Genomic DNA, 17,495 nt, shown 5'->3' on the forward strand with positions numbered 1-17,495 from the left:
GACTTGTGCTGCTGAATATCCATCCTGTAGTATCTCTGAGAATTCTTCCTGACAGTAACCTGGAAGACCAAGAATGGACTCTTTTAAATACATGTAACCTTGAAAAACTGCTTGGCAGTTGATTTTTATCCCTTCATCTTACACAGGAGGAGCCCATTAAGAGTAAGCATAAAGAATCTACGTCTCAAGAAAATGAACTGCAGAGTCTGGGTTTGGGGACACTTTTTACCTGTTCCAGGCCTTTACTAGCTCTACTCCAGTTCCTCTCTCAGCTTTATTGTCCCACGCAACCGTCTTGCCAGCAAGAATGACGCGGCACACGAAATAGGATTCTTCTGCGGTGTAGCTTTAATGCTCTCGAGAGGCAGAGCGTAAGCTTGCAACAGGTAAAGACGAAGACCCCGAACTATCTAGCCCGTTCCCTTATATAGGAATCAGTCCTCGCCTTGGACATGGAGCCCCCTGATTGGTTGAAACTCATCAGGCCCTATGATGCCACGGGAGAGGCAGAGCTCAAAGAGTGGAAAGTTACCCAGCGAGTGTGCACATGACATGTTTACTGCTAACTCCAGCCGGATGTCAGCGCCATCTTGTAATGGAAAATGTGCAGGCGGCGCCCCACACTTTATCACATGGAAATTGGTGAAGTACTTTCGTTTTTAACTTAGCTTTTTATTTTTTTACGCTCTGAACCAAGGAACCTTACTACATCTTACTGAAGGGTTATGAACTATTCGAGTTGTCTAAAAATAATATTGCATAAAAACTCAATTGTCTTCAAATTAGCTAAGCACATTCAAATGTTAAGAATGTAGCTACGAAACATTCTCTCCAGATGAAACACCGCATGGGCCTTCTTTCTTTGAACTTCTAGCCATGGTAATTAGTTCATGTATAGTATTTATGACCCCAGCTCTCATTAATAGCTATTAATCATGTGCTCCATTAACAGCCACTGTGAAAAATAATCAGGACTAAACTCTGAAAATGAGTGGACATTGGTGGCAGTTATATGCATACCTAAAGCCAATAGACAATGGAAGCTAAGAAAGAAGAGTGACTTTCAGCGTATTGTAGGACCCATCCATATGGTGACTAAATGAACATTTAAGCACATCATTTCATGAAAAGGATTTACCCTATAGGCTTGATAGCAAAATTAAATCTAGACCAGTAAGTAATAAACTATTCTTTTATTAAGATTTATTTATTTATTTTGGGTATATGTATACACTGTTGCTGTCTTCAGACACACCAGAAGAGGACATAGGATCTTATTACAGATGGTTGTGAGCCACCATGTGGTTGCTGGGAATTGAACTTGGTCCTCTGGAAGAGCAGTCAGTGCTCTTAGTCTCTGAACCATCTCTCTAGCAATAATCTATTCTTGATTCAAGTGGAAAACTAAGGTTTAGCAAGAAACATCATTGGAAAGGCAGATAGTTTCACAGACAAAATACTAAGGTTCTAGGAAAATAAAGTTCACCTGGTAAGAATCCAGGCTACATAAAATACTTAGGATTTCTGCTTGCTGAGTCATTTTTAAATAGTCTGACCCCTTTTGTGGGAGATTTAAGCTTTTACAAAGACCTTCAGATCACCCTGGAGGAAAATGGAGAAAACTAAGAAACAGCGTAAATTGAACCTTGGTCTTTGCAGTGTCTGTTGAATGCTATAAAATTATTATTTCTGTGTAACCTTTCAATAAGTTTTTCAAGGCTAATTTAATATTCATATTTAACAGATACATTATATCTAGCTGTATTTTCTCAATGTGTATATTGAATGAAAAGAACATACAGGAAATAGGAAGAGATAGATAGATAGATGGATAGATAGATAGATAGATAGATAGATAGATAGATAGATAGGGACATAAAATGGTACTCAGGAACTGTTATATTTTAGGGTAATTGAAGAATGATAATTGCTCTCAATGAAGCACAAAAAACAGCAATAGAGATGAATATTGATCTCAGATGAGACTATATGGTTGCATAAAATTCAGGCGTGTACTCTGAGAAGGAAACTATGATTCAGTGGGGTAAAGTAACACATTCAAACTCACACTGCTAGTGACAACAAGGCTATATCACAAAATGATCTGATAACAAAGGCAGCGATAAGTACCACATGTCAACCTGTCATTCCCAAGAAGGGGGTAAAGATGGTTCTATGTGTCCTGGGGAGACTGGTGATTGCTGAGCGTACAGCTATCAGCTCAATTGTGTGAACTGACACAGTTATTCCTAGGAGAATATATTTAAAGCTATTTTGCAGCCTCTAGGAAACCTTATCTACATTACTGCTGGAATTATACCCTTTAATGCTAAAGGGTAAAATATAATACTGAACATCAGTCAAAAGTCTACAATTTAGTAGTTTAGCTGTGAGTTATCCTTTTTTTTTTTCAGAATGAGTGCCTAAAAGTAAAATTATGTGTTCCTTCTAAGATTGCTTTCCACATTCATTTAAAGTTTCCACAACCAAGGGAGGGCATTTTTTTTCCAGTATTTACATTTAAAACTATGGGTACGCACACGTGCATGCATGCACCGTGTTGAGAAGAGAGAATACTAGTGCTGAATTTACAATTGTATCACTTCAGAAGCACTTGTGAACTAAGACATGAGTCCTAACTTTTTTTTAATGCATTCTTGCTCCTCGAGGATCTTGCTTAAGGCTGCTTCGCACTCAAGAGAGCTGTGTAGTTCCTTTTGGAACCTGTACAGTAGAAAAAAGGAAATTTCTGCTTGATTCAGTACCCTGCTCCCTGGGAGCGTGTGTGTACGGAGGAAGAAATAAATCTTCCTAAGTAGGTTCATGAGAATGGAGCTGGTAAGGGTGGTGGGATCCTTGGTGGGTTTTACAGGTTATCACCCCTCCTCCTCCATTTCTGTAATGTGTTCTTGTCCTTCTCTAGAAAAAAAAATCAGATGCAAATAGACCTTCTAACCTAAGAGAAATTATTGAGGGAGTGGGGGCACGTGAAACAGACTTCTTTCACAAAATGATTCCTTTTACAAAAAAAAAGATCATTGTTGCTTTGAACAGGTTTGCGGGGTTGAATTTTTTGAGGAACTGAAGTTTTATTTTTGTTTCAGATATAGGGATCGGAGTAAAGGACAATACCAGTGGGTCTCTGGCGCCATTTAATTGCGTATGGGCAGCTGAGTGGGAAGAGTGTTGGGGTATAAGGGTCATTGAGATCAATGGCTTTCCTGGCTGATGCCAACACCCTACCTAATGCATGAGTGTTACAAAGAAACTTAGCTGTTTCTCTTCCCACCCTCTTCTCTGCAACGCCCCTGCTTCTGCTCCCCCTTACCCTACTTTACACTCTTTTATACAGAAGTGCAGGGAGACAGAGGAGGCTGACTCTCCTAGTTGCTTTGCGCAAAATCCACTCCTCTCTCCTCCCTCCTCTCAAGCCTCTGGATCGCTCACAGCCCGCGCTCCCTCCCTTCCACCCAGAGAGTGGCGCTTTGGGATGCTAGAGATGCGCCTCCGTGTACTTCTAAGGTGGGAGGGGGCTGCAGTAAGAGGAGAACATCAGGCGCTCAGACGTTCCCTTCTGCCTGCCGCTCTTCTCTGGTTCCACTAGGGCTGGTCCGTGTAAGAAACTGACGGCGCATAGGGCAGCTGTGAGAGGAAGAGGCTAGGGCGCGTGGAACCGGAAAAGTCTGGGTGCTCTCAAATACAGCCTACCGAGTCCGCAGCAGGCCTTCAGCACCATGGACAGCAGCGTCGGCCCAGGAAACACCAGCGACTGCTCTGACCCCTTAGCTCAGGCAAGTTGCTCCCCAGCACCTGGCTCCTGGCTCAACTTGTCCCACGCGGATGGCAACCAGTCTGACCCATGCGGTCTGAACCGCACCGGGCTTGGCGGGAGCGACAGCCTGTGCTCTCAGAACGGCAGCCCTTCCATGATCACAGCCATTACCATCATGGCCCTGTACTCTATCGTGTGTGTAGTGGGTCTCTTTGGAAACTTCCTGGTCATGTACGTGATTGTAAGGTAAGGAATGTTCAGAATGCCTAGTTCCACAGGGGGGAAGGGGATAAATCCCCAAGAGTAACAGAGGAGAAGTAAACAGGATACAAAAAGGGGATGGTTTGAATAGAGCACTTGCTGTTTGTGTATGAACTTTTACTTTCCTGGGTTTTGTTTGTTGGTTAGGTTTTTTTGTTTGTTTGTTTGATTGATTGATTGATTGACTTGTTTTTTTTTTTTTCCCTCCATCCCTTGATAAAGCAGTGTTTAAAATTCCAAAGATAAGACATTTCTTTGGCCAAAGCTATTAAGATATGGGATTGAGAGGCTCCATCTTAGATCCCCTTCTTAGTCTAAGTCAAGAGGGTCTTTGAAGCATGTCTTGCAGTCAATCATCCCTCTGCATGCACTGTAAGAACAGTGAGTTGTAAACAGTGAGGAGGGGTACCTAATTTGCTTCACATGATTGAAGGACAGAGGCTTCTCAGTAGGTTAAAGAGATGGACTAACTTTCTTAGACCAGCTGGTTTAGGCTGGACCACACCCTCACCCCTTCTCCTGTATTCCAGGGAGTCTTTAACTTACTTTTCTTCCTTTCTGAGGCTGCCCCAGGTGGAGGGAGCTTTCCAGGGCAGGGTAGCTTAGATGCAGTAAGTATGCTATTGTAGTGTTTAGCCCAGTTCTCACTTTCTTCCTGCAGTTGTTGCAGCTCTGCTGAGGGAGTCCCAAGTGGAATCTGGAATTGCTGGGTGTTTCAGAGCATAACTATTTTTTTTTCAATGCTTGCAAACATGGGAAGCAATTAGGGAAGGTAAAAGCAGCAATGTTTTGTATTGCTGGGAGTAGTTCAAGATGGTCTAAAGAGGAAAGTGCCTCTATCTAGTGAAATTACTTTCAAAGAGCTTAAGGTTTGCTTTCTGTTGTTTTGCTGTTCTGGATGCATTTGGTAAAGACTGAGAGTGGTGATACTGAGTTGCATCTTCTGATTCAACCTGTTACTATCTCTCCACTTTTGATAAAGTAGATGCATATCCCACCACTTTAAAATGGCTCCTGATCTGAGTCTTCTTCCCAGTGGGGTTATGTGGTATCATGAGCTTGGCACTTTCATGTTTAGTTACAATATTTGCTTCACCTATTCAGCACACATGTCACAGGCTTCAACAGAGCTCTCGGAGTCAGCAAAAGATCATTTCACTCATTATGCCTTTGTTCCCAAGGTACTGCAAATTGCTTGTCTGATTTCTTTAATTAATGATTGTTTAAAGTAAAGCTGATTTCTCTGGTCTTTGGGTGAAGGATGTGTCTCTGAGAAAAGAGCTCCATCTATTGAAAGGAAAGCTAACAGCAGAAGGAAAAATTCAGGAAGGAAATCAATACAAAAATGTATGCTCTAAGACATTTATTCTCTGTACTTCAAAATAAAGATTCAAATGAGAGATTCAGTCTCATCCCACAGTTAAGGCAGTGATTAAAAGATAGCTTTTGGTGAGGAAAATAAGCTATTCATTGTTCCTTGGGAAATACAGAATCATAAAATGAGAGAGATGAAATGGGCTTGAGACTTTCTATGACAGACAATTGATCCAATACAAAAAAAAAAATCGATTTTTTTTAAAACTGGGAAAAAGATATTCACTATCTCAACACCCATGAATGTCGCTGTGTTCACATGATTTTCTGTTCATTAGAATATAAATTGATGATTTGAGTTAATTCTTTTGCTAGATCAAGAGAGAAAGCTTGGTTGGCAGAAGTGATACTAAATAACAAAACACCCCAATTTTAAGCATGTGATCTTGGGCTTAAAAGGTGTGAAACAATTGGCAAAGAATCCAGGAGCCCTTTCTCCTTATGAGTCTCAGCATTTTCCTTCCTCCTTTTTATCCTCTCTGGCTTCTATTTTTCTATAAAAAAAAGCCAGTTGTAGCACAGGAAGCAGCAGGAACAGACATGGCTTGGTCTTGTCCCAGTGCTGAGTAGGTTCCTGGCTGGGTGGGTTCATTTAAAAAGCATTGCCTCTCACTTGTTCACTCGGAGACACAGGGTGACACTGTCTCTCACTGAGAACATGGTATTATGCTTTTCTCCCTGTACTGAAAGTTCCAACAAAGACAGTTCTATTTGAAAGGTCAACCCAAACACCCACCTGTGGCAGATCAAGTGCTTAATTCCATGGGCAGATAACCTTCTGGGAATAAGAATGGGAAACAGAAAAAGAGGCAATTCGATGACACATGAACTGCTTGCTGGTCAAGCATCTGCCGGTTGAAGATGCTGGGCCACAGTAACTGAGCTCATGTAACTGACTGTAAGTTGTGGTCTTCCGGATCAGCTCAGGGACTTGTCACTCTTTTACAAAGGAAAAGTACAACAGTGCACCCACAAAGTAATAAAAGGGGCTTGCTTGCATCTACTGCCTAAAACAACAAATATGATTAAGTAGTCCAGGAACCACAGCTGCTGGCTGGATGAAGGTGGTATCATCCAGAATAGCTTAGCATGCTGAGTGAATCACAGATGACTATAATAACAACAGCAACAAAAATAACTGTAGTGCCAATGATGTGATTAATGTCTCTGTTTTCTCAGGACCATCTTCATTATCCCTTCCTCAGTACCATAAATGAGCCAACCTTAAGTAGGATTTTTAAAGGGTTCTGTCCTTAGGAATATAGGAAAAGAAATTCTGTCCTGGATCATAGACATGAAATACAAACATGACTCCTTAGAAATATCATAGGTAACCGTCAACTAAGAAGACCTTTAGTTTTAAAAGTGAAGAAGAAACGTTTTGTTCATATGTACCATCTGCTTCAAAGAGGAGTCAGTATTGTGGATTGATAGCAATTCACAGTTCAAATAAACACAGAGATATGCACGTGTGTGCATAAATATACATACAATTCCACAGCTTCGAATTGAGACTAGATTGCTCCTGTCACCACGGGGATAAACAGGTAGAAAGAAAGAAATACAGTGGTTCTCATCATTTATCATGGTATACTCTGTGAAGTCTCCATGCTACCATAGTATTGCTGTAAGCCTTGGTTGAGACACAGTCATCAACCAACCAATACATAAACCTGTTCCATGTGTGTTTCTATTTAAGGATGTCCCATTTAATACACATTATAGACCAATTGCCACTAAACTCACAGCCCACCATGCACAACTGAAATCATGTTTACATAAAGTCTAGCATACTTTCTATGTAAGGCCCTTAACAGCTTCCTTGTGCTTTGGTCACTAGAGAGCATTTTGTCATTATACATGAGGGCATTTTAAACAGGAAAGTTACTATGGCTGGTAAAGTCTAGGAAGGTCTCAGAGATCTTTGTGACACCTCTAGTGTTTTCTCCTTCTTGCATGATCAGAGGGATAATTCACAGATGGGAGGAAAGAGCAGTGAATTAGGAGGAAATTCTCTTGCAGAGCTAAAGTAACCCCCAAGTGGAAGTGAAGGCTTCACAGGAGATGTAGAACACCAGGCATTTTGGACAGCTCTGCCCTTTAGGCATTTACAGAGGAGTTAAGGTGAGGAGTTCCAGAGAAGGTGTGGAATGTTCCTGAAATAGGGTTTATTACACTTTTCTATCCTTATATGGAGTTTGGGAGATGGATCATAACATCCGATATATGATGGGGATAGCCAGTTCTGGAAGGTTAACAATTAAGGAACATACGGAAGTACAACACAGTTCCTGGGGCACTTGGTCAGTTGGGTTGTTTCCAGCCACTTTGAGTAATCTTGGCTGTTATGTTTGACAATCCCGTCATACTTAGCCCTATCACAGTTCTGTGGTTGCTCTACCTCTAGCCACCATTTCACGTGCCTCCCTTTTCCCTCTACCCAGCTACCTACCTTCAGACTCCTAAAGGAAACCTACAGAGAAACATGAGAGGCAAACCCTAGGGATGCTGGTTCACAGTATGAGAGGCCAGAGGCAGAACGCCATCTTGTTTGGAGCCATCTGAGAATTTACAAAGCCCTTCAAGTAATTCATAGCTCTCTCCAAACCCACACAAGCTCTAGAGTGGATGCAAAATCCCACAAGTACATTTTAGAGCCAACTAATTTCAGTGAAGTAGTCTCTACAGTTTCCTCCTAGAATAAGGATTGATGGAACATGCAGCAATCTTCAAGGAAATAGTGTCAACTCTTGGTACCCAAAGGGGATTTAACCTCAGGATTCCTATAAATATCAAGTCCAGACACCCCAAGCCTTAGTATTAAATGGTTCAATATTTCCCTATAATTTTGATATTTTAAATTATCTGCTGACTGCTTATAATTCTAAATATAGTAGAAATGTTATAAAAAATAGAGGACATGCTGCACTGTTTGGTGAATAACCACAAGGAGTCTGGGTGTTGAGTATAGTGCTACAAAATCTCCCAAATACATCTGAACTGCAACTGCTTAAGTCTACAGATACAAAATTCTCTGAGACTCAGAACCTCCTCAAATGATACAGTCAAGAAGTTCAGCTGTGCATCACATGCAGCAGCAAGCTCACCACACAAATGGATTGGTTTGAAAGCAAAGTTTAACTCCCATAATTCCCTCATCGATTTGGCACCAGATAGCTAGGCACACCATACACACTCAAAATCAGACATGGCATATTTTATTTTGTAAATTACAGTAAAACTCTCAAAATGAGCTTGATTTCCATACATTTCTAAAGACAGTGAGTTAAGTCAAATTAGAATTGCGTCATGGAAACGAAGAATGTCTGAGAGCATAATTTAGGATTCGGTTCCATTGGCTGAGGCCTTACTCTTTATTACTAATAACATTGTAAAGTAAAGGAGAAATCACCTAATAAATAGTAACTAGCCTATAGCTACACCATCATGATGATTTCATAGCTACATTTAGCACATTTCAGAAGCCATTTTAAGCAACAAAATTTTTGTTCTAATTTTTAATAGTGCATTTATCAATGCTTTGCCTGCAACTTAATGGCTCTAGGCCTGTAAGCCTGCCTGCTCTCTCCAACAATGAGGGTGGTAGGCATGTACATTCAGCTACATATTCAATCTGAAACATTAAAATCTATGCTAGTACCCTAATGCTTTCATTTGATGAAGTACAAGTTGAGTTTAAACTGTTCCAAGGTAAAGATTCACCTCATTTTAGAGCACCCAATTGCACACATGCCTTCTGCCCATGGGATGAAGAGTAGACAGCCATTTCTTATTAAAGCATTTCTTATAAAAGGTGAGAAAGTAAATGCTTTATAAATACCCAGATAATTCCTGTTCTAATCACTCAGCTCTGTCATAGCTTAGAAGAGGCCAAAAGCATTATGGAAATAAATGGGAACAATTCATCTCAATAAAACTTTATATAGACACTGAAATTTAAACTCCCATATTAGGTTCTTCTGCCTTGAAATATTTTTTTTCATGTCTGTCAACCACTTAAAAATAACAAAATCATCTTTGCTAACAAATCACAGGAAGAAGTGGTCAGCTAGATTTGGCCCACGAGATCTTATTGGTCAAAGGCTGGGAAGGGGGTATAAAATTTTCTATTCATGCAGTGGTCATATTCACAATAGTTCCAAACACAGAATTTTGTCAAAATAACATATATTTTTCAGGCTCAGAAAATAGCAATAAAAATAGGTAACGACACAGTTACCACAGATGTGTCTGACAGGCAGCATTGCCTTTTCTTAAGTGATGTTAATGTTGAGTTCTGGTAGGAGCCACATGGAAATTTCCCTCTTCCTCCCCAGAGTTCTGTGTCTCCATTGGTCCAAATGATTACCAGCATTCCTGACCACACTTAGCCAATGATTAAGGGTAAGTGCTAAGAAAAGAGGATTTCTAAGGAATTTCTAAAGTCTTCCCTCCCTTAAGTGCTCTGCGTGTTCACCTTGATTCCTGGTCACTTTTTAGGCTTTTGCACAGCATTTTTCACCCTCAAGCACTTGAAGGCTTTTGGGATTGACTGATATTGTCATCTGGGGATTCATAGTAAGTTCTAGGCACATATAAAATCTGTCCTCAAAGTCATCTGTAGGCCTGCAAACCAGCCACACTGAACCTGCCATGTCCAGCCAGACAATTATGTCACTCTTACAAGCAGTTTATTTCATCCTTGATGAATATGGAAGTCCTTCCCTCTGTTTTTACATATACTGTTCATATCTAAAGTGAGTCTCATTATGAACCATTCCACTCTCCATGCCATTCATATTCCTTTCCCCTCCTCCATTTCATTCTCACATCCATTGATTATCTTCTTCCTAACTAATACCTCTTTTGTGCCTTGTTTTATAATGACCCATCTGATTTCATTTGTGTTGCTTACACAAGCATTAGCAACACTTAAGTGGCTACCCCACTGGAGAAGATGTCTCTCCCTCCATCACCAACCAATAATTGGTTTTAGATCTTCAGGGATATGCAGGGCCCCATGAGCCTGACCACATCATGATATTTAAAACACAAAGGCTGATTGTTTTTCTTTTCTTTGTTTGGTGTTTTTCCCCCTCTGACTTATATATAACAGAGTCGTATTTTGAACATTTGTTTGCTATAGTTCTTAAAAATTGTTTTGGACACTACCACTCCCTTTAGTTCTGTCTGTCCTGCTGGTAAGAGGAACCCCAGGTGTTTAGAGGCTGTGGATCACTCCTGACTTATGTTCATGATTTTTTTTTTCAGTGACTTTGTATATGTACATTGTTTGAGATCCCCTATCTACTTGATCCCCTAGCTTGACAGTTTCATCCCATCCACACATAAGTGACATGATTGATCCTCAATAGCTGTGCCCAGCAGACACCTCCTTGTGTATACAATACTTTACACAGTAGTTTACACAGATGCTCACCAGGTTGAAATCTGGCCAGAGAGCTAAGTTTCAGTGGACTTGTAACTGGGTGGCATAGAGCCCACTAGAAACACATTCTCTTTTTCAAATGTTCTTAGGGGAGAACTGGGTCTAAGTTCCAGCAAAGGATCCAGCCTGCATAAAAAGGGTAATAAATTTTAATTTTTCTTTCAACTAACCATGGAATGTCATGCCCATTGCACAAAAACTTGGAATGCTATTAAGCACATGGGAGAAGCTTTTCAGGTCTTCCAGAAACATGGTTCTCATTCTTGGTTTCAAATTAACATTACCTAAGAACTTCTTTTTGAAAAGAAGTTAAGAGGAGAAAAAAGAGGAGGAAGGGGAAAAGGGGTAGAGGGAAAGAAGAAAGAGAGGCCATTGTCCAGAGAGGGATAACTAAGCCAGAATCTCTGCAAACTGGTTCTGCGAATAGACATTTAGAAAGCTCTCCCATGCTTCTAATGTGAATCAAAGCTCTTGCAGCTCCAGTCTGGGCCACCATGATGATCTTGCAAATGAGAAACTGAGCCCTGTTTTAAGGGGATCTGAAAGAGCTGAACTCTGGGAGGGAGTGTAGACTGCACCTAGTAAATTGACTTCCAGGAGAGCTGAAGCCCACCACGTTTTAATGTTTTCCTTAAATGTGGCCTTACAGTTCTCTTCAAAACAAACATGGTAGACAGAGAGTTAAACCAGGGGCCAAAAGACAAGTCTGAATCTCTGCCCAGTGTAAAATGTTCATGCCAGTTACCCAAATTACTAGACTCTTAATAGTTAGCGCTTTGTAAAGAACGCTAACCATGTTCAAACTCACAGGGATTTCAGATCTAAATTTGATAGTATAGTTAAAAAAAAAATTTGCTTACTCTGAAGTATTCTGCAAGAGAGTAAAGACCGGCCTGTTGCTTGCAAATTTCTTCACACTTCAACCCACAGGAAACAGCCCAACAGCAGCAGCACAGCGTCATGTACCCAGAGCCTCTACTTGTCCTAGATCTCAATTTTTATCCATTCAAACAAATAGATCTGTAGGCTATATTTTTAGCCTATAAAACAAAGGAAAGCATCATGTGGGTACCACTGTGGTTAGTCTTTCTGTCCTTTCTATTCACTGTTTCACAAGGCATTGGGTCACTCCAAACCCACCTTGCTGGAGAGAAGACAATACGCAGAGAGATAATGCATTTGTTCCCCCGCTTGATGAATCTTCTCATATTGCCTAATAAATTCAGAGGGTGGGAGAACTACAAATCAAATTTTTGAACAAAATATGTCATAAATTCAAAGCCAGCTTGGGCTCCATGACAAGTTTCAGGCCAGACTGAGAAACATTTTCCAAAAACATCAATCCAAGATTAGATCATTGGTATTAACATATTTCACCTTTAAGGTTGTATGGTTAGAAAAGGTGAATCCTGATAATATGGAATAAAACTTCTTAACCAAATAAGAGTTCATCTGAGTCAGAAAAGGAAATACTTATATCCACAGCTTCATCTGCACTTTAGCTTTGAATTTTTAGGCATTTAAAACTCCATCCTACTGAAGGTCATCATTTTGGCTTTTGTTGAGTCTGACCCTCTGGTCAGTGAACTAAGTCAATGTCTACCAATGGCCAAATTCAAGACAACAAATAAAGCAAGCATTGGGTGTAGTGTGGCATAATGCCCTTGAGGGATACTGTGCCTTCTCAGAACTAAGACTCTAGGAAGAAGAGCAGAAAATAGAGGGGACAGCTTTCTTTGTTTTTTCAGCATTCTTCCACTGAAAGGCTGGGTTCTGTGCCAGCTCCAGATTGAACTTTCAGTGGAGGAAGATTAAATGTTAATTGAAAAAATGTTAGCAGCAGTACAACCTGAGCATCAGTGCCTGATTGCGCTTGCCAAGAAGAATAAAGGAAATTATTACTGACGCCGCTTCATTCTTATTCATCCTCCATCCACTCTAGAAAGAAAAGCACGTGGATTGAGTGAAATTAAACATGAGTTTGCTTCCAATAATGGCCTAAGGTTGCCGAAATAAGTGACTGTATATTAAAAGCAGACAGTGCTAAGAAAGGATCATCTTTTAATTTTTTTTTCTTCTGATGAACAAAGAAAATCAGTTAACCCTCTATAATATAAATCTTATATCTGAGGATTAAAGTTGGCATCTTAAAATTGAATGGATTTTAAAGTCTTCATTATACTGAATAACAAAGCTCTCTCAAAGGGAAAGTATAACCAGGGAAGAAAATGTTAGGTTTGGGGCTCTTATATAGCCCAGGCTTGTGCTAAATACTCCCTAGAATTTAAGACTCTAAAGACTTCCTGGTTCTCCTGACTCCCTTCCCCACACACTGCTATTACTAGCATGTGAGGCCATACAGGTAGAAGTGGTTTGAGGGAGTATGGAGGTTTAAATAAGACTGCCCCTACCCCGAGGTTCAGACATTTGAATAGTTTTTTCCCTAGTGGATTGCATGCTTCAGGTAAATTTAACAGGTGGGGTCTTGCTAAAAAGTACCTATGTCACTGTGAGCATGCTTGAAAGTTCAAAGCCTGCCTTCCCTCCCTCTCTGCTACATGCCTGTGGTCTGAGATGTGAGCTCTCAGCATTCTGCCCCAGCTTCTATGCCTACCACTTCCTCACAGTGGTCCCTCTGGAGACAGAAGCTCTGCCTCCATCCCAATAAACTTTTTTTTTTTTTTAATAAATTGCCTTGGTCATGGTCAGCACAGTAACAGAAAAGCAACAGACAGGCGGAGGGATGTTCAAGGATAGTAAACATAGTTGCTATGTTTGCTGAGTACTATGAACTAAGTGCTCTCTTGGATGGACCAGATTTTAGGCACAGGGGCCAAATTAGATAGCAACCTTCTTTTTCTCAGAAGCTCGGTCTAAGGGAGAACACAAATCATTTTATGAGCAATGCTTATTCAGCGATATAGAAGTTCCAAATAACGGCAAGTGACGGAGAGAAAGAACATGCCCTTGCTTTTAAACACCTTCAAATTGTGTTTGATCTAAAGACGTATCTTCTAATACAGTAAAATCACCCTAACACTGGTACAATGATGAAGCCAGTGTCCTCCAGTGCATCTGTTACATCCCCACCCCCCCTGCCCGCACAGAGTTTCTGTTGCTAAATTTACACACAAAAGAAAACGAATTGATTAGCCTTCTAGTTGAAACAGACAGCCATAAAATTTAAGAACTAAAATACTTGAAATGATAATGGTTCAAAGAAGCCCTTTGGAAATAGTTTTTAGATTAGTCATGGATCAGGATACATATTATCTTTAGTATATACATGAGCAACATCTGGATATACATACAAGCCCAGAAACAGAAACATAAATAAAACAGAACTTAACTTTTCAGCCTTTAAAACTGCTAAGTTCCACTACATAGGAATGTGAGCCAGTTGTTGAGGACTCACTTGAATGGCTGCCTGGATACTCTCTTCACTTCTATGTCTTCCCAGAACCAGTCCAAGACTTAGGATACTGGTAGGCCCTGCCTCATGGGGTCAAAATGGAGGAAATAAGAGATCCGGCTCCTGACAAAGTCTGCATCTGTAGGTTTTCTTTATGCCACACTGTGACATTCGCAGTGAACATTTTATCTCAGGCTAACTGGGTCTTGTTCTTTGAGTCTGCCTTTCCGCTTGGGACAACAGGATCCATTAATTATTTGTAGACTTCTACTGGCCAAAGCTCGGCTATGATCTGAAGTTATGATACTCCCACACACCATTGCTACCAGCGGTTCATATCTGTGACCAGCATAGCTAATATTCATGTCAATAAATGGTTTGGAGACAGTTGCTGTACTGGGCTTAGCTTTGGATATTTATTATTTAGCAAAGAACCATGGCTTTTCCATAGTTCCATTTAAGTCTCTGTTTCTGTCCCAATCTCTCTGTCTGCCTGTCTCTCTGTCTGTCTCTTTGTCTCTGTCTCTCTCTCTCTCACATGCACACACCCACATACATACATACACATGCACACACACACACACACACAGAGAGAGAGAGAATTTTCCAGTCTTGTATTTAAAACCCTATAGTCCATGGGATGAAAGACAGCTGAGCCATTCTAATACTCTAATTTACTGTAATATTTTATTTAATTTTATAAAGTTTGTTTTCAAGTAAAAACTTGTCAATAAATAAAAACACCACATCACAACACTAACCAGATGTTATATTAATCTAGTTATTAACCTACTAGTATTATTAACCTAAAGTCTATACAACTAAATAACTTCTCTATAATTAAAATTGGCATTAGAAATGAAAGATGTATAACCCCTCATTAAATTTGACATCTTTCTATCAAATGTATTTTATGTAATTATCTACAGAACCCACACCCCAAAAAGAACTAGAACTGGGGTAGCTATTAACTTAATCTCCAGTCTCACTGCTCGGGTCCATTACTTGCTTCCCATCCTTCCTCATCCCAGTATATTTGACTTTTCTTGTTCTTTTTTATGCACAGTAAGGTGTATCTACATGTACATCCCTTTACATATATAAACATTATTGACCAGATTATATATTGTTAATGTTGCAATCATTTTTAACCCTTTGCTTTTCCCATGTCCTGCTTCTAGTTTGTAATAAAAATAGTGCTAGGCTAAACCTACAGCTCAGTGGTAGGAATCTTGGCAGGCAACTCTGAGTCCCAGGGTTCTATACCTGGCAGTATCAAGAAAAGAAGAGAAATGAAAAGAACAGAAGGATGTTTAGGGGCCTGTTCCTCAGCAGTAATGACTAAAACCAAAATTGAAATTCTCTGAAGTAAAATTCTTGGGGCTGGAGAGATGGCTCAGAGGTAAAGGGCACGTGTTTCTCTGAGGACACACGTTGGGTTTCCAGCATCCAGCTGGGAAGTTTGCAACTCCCTGTAAATCCAGTTCTAAAATATCTGAAGTGTTGGGCCTCTGGGGGACTTCCCTTATTCACATGTACCACCCACCCAAAGACACATCTTCGTACACATACATAAGAGTAAGAAAACAAATATCTTATCAGTATTTTAAAGGTTAGATTGTTGTAAAAGGGGCTGCTATGGTTTGGTTTGGAGAGATGCTATTCCACGTTTATACTGAAAGAAGGATGCTGATCTGAGGGGCATGGCCTTTCCTTTCTCCTACTTCGTTGCCCAAAGATACCCATGGGGAGAGTCTGTAGAAGGCCACATTTACTAACACAGGTTGAATCTGAAAAAAAAAATCAAATCTGCAAGTATCTAAAAATATAAATAAATTAATGAACAAACAAATAAATAAATGAAAGAAGGAAGGAAGGAAGAAAAGAAAATCTATACTGATAAAGAGCAGCAACTTTATTCCAGTATTTTTGCTAAAGCATTCTCATAATTAAATAAAAAGATATGCCATTCTGCCCTGTATCTGCATCTCCCAACTGAAACGGCAGATGGTGAGACTCTGAACAGGTCATCTGCCATCCAAACTAAGTCCAGATCACAGGCATGCCTGTGTGGGCCTGGAGATCCTGGGTACAGGAAGCAGATGCAAAGACTATTACAAATCCCCATCTTACTGTTGCTTCTATCAAGAACTCTCCCCCTCTTCCCCCTCCTCCCCCTCCTCTTCCTCTTATGCTCTTCATTGGCTGGTGCAGTTACTCATGAACAGTATGAAAACCAAGCCTCATCATCTCCCAGACCGATATCTTGAATACACTACTCCATTTCATTCCATATTCCATTACTAGGACAGATTGGAAAAAGAAATGAGGTATCCTAAGAGAATATGAGTGGAATCCTGCTTTGTTAGTGGTAGACCATAAATTAACATGGACAGAAGAGTCCTTAGTTGTGAATTTTTCATCTGGAAACCCAGTGAAGCCATGCCTCAGCAGAACAAAGAAACAGAACGGCAAAGGTTGTGACACAGGTGAATAGCACGGGCTCCCTCCACAAAAAGCAGGAAGACACAGAAATGCATGAATGAGGTGTCTACACTGAGCTCAAAGCACGAAAGATTTTGGGATGTCTCAGGTGTCCTGACTTCTACTGCACACCCAGAATTTCACAAATGCACAACAGGCAAAGCTTGAGACAGTAAGGAAAATGCTACTTCCCAGAGCCAAAGATGTGATGGCCACAAAATTAGCAACATTTCTGTGTCTGTAAACTTCAGTGATAAAATTGTGACCTCCAGTGCATCTAACCGAGGCATATGTTTGATTTCAAAAAATGTAATGGCAGGCTGATGTAAAAATTAGACTAACCTTTGTTTCTGGAAAACAGCAATAAATAGCTCAATTTGGGGCTAACTCTAAACTAATGGCTTCCTGTCACCATCAGAGACAAAACCCTTGGCAAACTAAGCAAAGAAGGTGACCCTTGATACATCTCTATCATTTTCTTGGCTGTTCTCATCTAATAAAACACATTTTTAATACCTGCCCTTTCCTAGCCACTTAAATGCTAAACCATTATCTTCTCAGCATGGGAATAGATCCATCTCTCTCTCTCTCTCTCTCTCTCTCTCTCTCTCTCTCTCTCTCTCTCTCTCTCTCTCTCTCACACACACACACACACACACACACACACACACACAGAGACAGTTCAAAATCCTATCTACACATCCACTTTAAAATAGCTTGCTTCTTAAAGGTCCCTCCAAGTC

The 17,495-nt window shown here is 40.3% G+C and overlaps 1 protein-coding gene across 3 annotated transcripts in view; it reads left to right on the forward strand.

Moving 5' to 3' along the window:
• Positions 1–3,734: 3,734 nt before the first annotated feature.
• Positions 3,735–17,495, forward strand: part of OPRM1 (opioid receptor mu 1) — a gene marked incomplete at both ends in the record, with an annotated part of 52,058 nt that continues 38,297 nt past the window's right edge. For all 3 annotated transcript variants that reach the window (XM_080941982.1, XM_080941980.1, XM_080941981.1), the window contains one exon: positions 3,735–4,018. In XM_080941982.1, coding sequence (XP_080798108.1) covers positions 3,735–4,018 — 284 coding nt within the window. The remainder of the gene's footprint in view (positions 4,019–17,495) is intronic.

This window comes from Micromys minutus (genome assembly GCF_963924665.1).
Source record: "Micromys minutus genome assembly, chromosome: 30".
In the NCBI taxonomy this organism is placed as follows: Eukaryota; Metazoa; Chordata; class Mammalia; order Rodentia; family Muridae; genus Micromys; species Micromys minutus.